The sequence below is a fragment of the Mesoplodon mirus genome, assembly GCF_964341445.2.
Source record: "Mesoplodon mirus genome assembly, contig: HAP1_SCAFFOLD_893, whole genome shotgun sequence".
Classification (NCBI taxonomy): domain Eukaryota; kingdom Metazoa; phylum Chordata; class Mammalia; order Artiodactyla; family Ziphiidae; genus Mesoplodon; species Mesoplodon mirus.
The window spans coordinates 186,321-190,198 of NW_028295147.1; the positions used below are offsets into that span (position 1 = coordinate 186,321).

The following is a 3,878-nucleotide window of genomic DNA, read 5'->3' on the forward strand; positions in this document are numbered from 1 at the left end:
GTATGCGGGCCTCTCACTGCTGTGGCCTCTCCCGTTGCGGAGCACAGGCTCCAGACGCGCAGGCCCAGCGGCCGTGGCCCACGGGCCCAGCCGCTCCGCGGCACATGGGATCCTCCCAGACCGGGGCACGAACCCGTATCCCCTGCATCGGCAGGCGGACTCTCAACCACCGCGCCACCAGGGAGGCCCACATATTATTCTTAAAATAACAAAACTGTGGAGATGGAGAACAGATTAGAAGTTGGCAAGGGTTAGAGATGGGGGTAGAAAGTACAGCGGGGGATCTTTGTGAGGTTTTTGTGGTCCCAGTACAAATAATACAGCAATCTTGGTTTTAACCCCGAAAGATGTTTAAAAGCAATTCCTAATAAGAGGTGTCCAGATATTTAGCAATGGCAGCAGATTAGAGGTATAGCTACCCAACATGACAGCTTCAAAACAGATGGTACTAATTCAATGCATATGTTAATTTTTAAAAGGCCAATCACAATACTTAAATGGTATATATCTTAATGATATTATTCTAAGGATCCAGCTATACCAGATGGACTAGCAGGATTTTCTGTACATTCAATCTTATTTAAGACAGTAAATCTTATAATAAGACAGTTAAAAAAAGAAAAAGAAAAAAAAAACAAACCAACTACAGTTGGATATTCTCATAGGAAGATGAGGTGAAAATATGTAGCAGCGGTTCAAAAGCTTAAGCAGTGGCACCTAAATTTGGCTGCACATTAGAATCATCTGAAGCACTTTTTAAAAACCCTCACACAAACAGTTGGTCATCCTAAACCAATAAAATCATTTTAAATCTCCTCAGACGATGCCATTGTCTAGCCAGAAGTGAGAACCAGCGGACTAAGCAGAAGGGGATGTTTCTACAAAGATTTCTTAACAATAAGTTCTTTCACCCAATCAGATTTACCTTCCTGCAAAGGGGTAAAGAAGGCTAGATGTTGTCCATACTTGCTTAGCTTTAATGAGCACTTGTGACTTGCCCAAAACCTAGATCATGTTTCCCCTAAATTTCATGTGATTTCCTAAGTTTTTCAAATCCAGGGCTAAGGGGTTTGCCAGGATGAGATTTTAAGTGCTCACATAGGGGAAGTCCCTGGCAAACCAGGACAGAGGTCACTCTACATTGAAAGGTAAAGCATCCTAAATAACCCTGCCACTGCCCCCAGATACTCGTCTGTGCCAACCAGTGGAGAAAAGGCATTCTCCATTACCACCACGGCAAATGCTGCTGTACTTGCCTTGGCTACTCCCTATCTTTTCCAGGCGTCTCTCCCCTTCCCCTGCTGGTGGACGCTTTGGCAGCTGCCAATGCAGATATTTTCAAACTTTAAGGTGAATAAAAATCATCTGCAGGGCCAGTTATAACAGAGATCACTGAGCCCCACTAGAGTTGCTGATTCCATAGGGCTGGGACAGGGCCCTAAAACTTGAATATCTGACACATTATCAGGGGACGCTGGTAAAGCTGGTCAGGTTGTTACCGAATGCACGTTCGTGTGTCTGAAGCACAGTGGGGCCAAACAAACCGAAAGGTTGCAGTCTGGAGCAGAGAAAGGTTTATTGCAGGATCGAGCAAGGAGAGGGGTGGCTCGTGTTCCAAAAACCCTGAAATCTCCAAAGGATTTCAGCAAAGCATTTTTAAAGGCCACGTGAGGGAGGGACGTCCCAGGGAATGTGATCAGCTCGTGCACAATCATCTGACTGGCTGATGTTGAGGCCACAGGGCAGGTAACATTATCCATCCTTAGGTGCCAGAAGGTCTGGGGGCTGTGTGCTCATGATCATCAAAGAGTTAATTTCTTCCATTGGGTGGTGGTTTTTAGCATCTGAAAACTCAAGAAATATGCCTGAGATACTATTATCTGAGGACTTCAGAGAGGAACTACAGCAGAGGCTATGGGGGATGGGTCTGTCCTAGGAAGGCCCCATAGGGTACTGCTTGCTTACAAGGTGACCATACTTTGAGAACCACTGCTCTAGTGGCTTGGAATGTTAAAGTAATGGAAGAATCCCTGCCCAGATCTAGATTCTAGTATCACCAGCTATTTTGGTGGGGGGAAGGGTAAGTTCTGTCCTTGCTTGGACTTCTTGTTCATTTATATCAAAGCCTATTTGAGGCAGTGCACTCGGCAGTCCTGCAGATCTGTCTTTTGCTTCAACGGTGTTTGGAATGAACAGACCCAGGGACACTCCTTGCTCCAGCCCCCGACCACCCTCCAACATTTCTTCCTGTCGCAACCTTTGGAATCAGCCACTCAGCTATCCTCAGCCTCCAGGACAGGCCAACACCGTTTTTGGAGCTTAGCTCCTTATCACTGATCAACCACGAGTTCCCAGGTTCGTCAGAATTATTCCATCGAGGTGGAGGCCGCCATCCACCGCCTGTTCAACATGCATCTGTGGACACTTACCTCTCTCTAAGCTTCTATTTCCACAGCAACAGTGGGACTCTGGACAATGGGGGCCACAGTTTTCGCCAACTGGCTGAAGAGAAGTGTGAGGGCGCCCAGCGACTCTTGAAAATGCAAAACAAGTGCTGCGGCCGCGCCCTCTTCCAGGATGCGCGGAAGCCTTCTCAAGATGAGTGGGGTAAAACCCAGGACACTGTGCAAGCCGCCATTCTTAGGGAGAAGAACCTGAACCAGGCACTATCGGATCTGCGCGCCCTGGGTCCTGCCCAAGCAGACTCCCACCTCTGTGACTTCCTGGAGAGCCGCTTCCTGGACGAGCAGCTGAAACTCATCAAGAAGATGGGCAACCACCTGACCAACCTCCGCAGGCTGGCTGGTCCGCAGGCTGTGCTGGGCGAGTATCTTTTCGAAAGGCTCACGCTCGAGCACAAACAGGAGTCTCTGAAGTCCAGCGGCCTCTGAGGAGCCCCTCTGGCGTCAGAGCTTCTGCCTGAAGCCCAGCTCTGCAGCCACTAGGCAGCTTTGTAACCGCCCTGGAGCCCTCTCCCAAGCCTTGGACCAAATGGAAACAATAACGCTTTTTGCAGAAGGAAAAAAAATGCCTATTTGAAACACAAACAGAATAAAGAGAAAAAAAGAAATATATATATATATTCATGTTCTTTTAACATGTGAATTGCCCCACTTTATCTGTGTGAAATACGTTTGTTCCCGTTATTGGGCTGGTTCTCAAGCTTTGCTGCTCGTATGAATTACCTAAAGAGCTTTTTTTTTTTTTTTTTTAGTATTAAATATATTTTTAAATTAGTTTCTGCTTTATAACAAACTGAATCAGTTATACATATACATCTGTTCCCATATCCCTTCCCCTAAAGAGCTTTTAAGAGAAACTTTGGTGTCTGGGTCCCAGCCCCAGAGATTTTGATTCAGTAGGTCTAGGGAGGAGCCTGGGCACCGGGAGGTCTCAGAGTTCCCCAGGTGATTCTAATATGCAGCAACTTTGTGAACCACCTCTTGGCTTCAATCCAGCTAGTGATCAGATATTAAATCTAAGACACATGGGCTAGTGCGTGAGCTCTGCTGTTAGGCGTGTTCCATTTTCTTCCTCCTGGAAGATTCGTGCCAGGGAAAATGATTGATAGTTGTGTTACTTCTCTGAAATGGATAGAAATTTCCAATTAGCGTGAACAGGGGAGGGTGAATGGGTGAATGCAAAAAGGTGTATCATTTATGTATTTCCCTATGTGTATGGCTAGAAGCTTTTGCAACTGATGTCTGCCCTACTTTTCATGCGAATGGTAGTGCTTGTCCTCCTAATGCAGCTGTAAACTTTATCAGCCCATAGGTAGACAGCATCACAAAATATTTACCCCTCCCCACTGGCCCACTCTCAAGCTTCACTCCCCTTCCCCAATACACAAATGTACATCAGTGTGCTTGAGACCAACA

The 3,878-nt window shown here is 46.6% G+C and overlaps 1 protein-coding gene across 1 annotated transcript; it reads left to right on the plus strand.

Moving 5' to 3' along the window:
* Positions 1 to 257: 257 nt before the first annotated feature.
* Positions 258 to 3,384, plus strand: LOC309797687 (ferritin light chain-like; the record flags this gene model as incomplete). The annotated part of the gene is made up of 2 exons (XM_082646135.1): positions 258 to 270; positions 2,197 to 3,384. The coding sequence occupies 2 exons, from the start codon at positions 258 to 260 to the stop codon at positions 2,889 to 2,891; spliced, it is 708 nt and encodes a 235-aa protein (XP_082502261.1). The 3' UTR covers positions 2,892 to 3,384.
* Between the last annotated feature and the right edge of the window lie 494 nt (positions 3,385 to 3,878).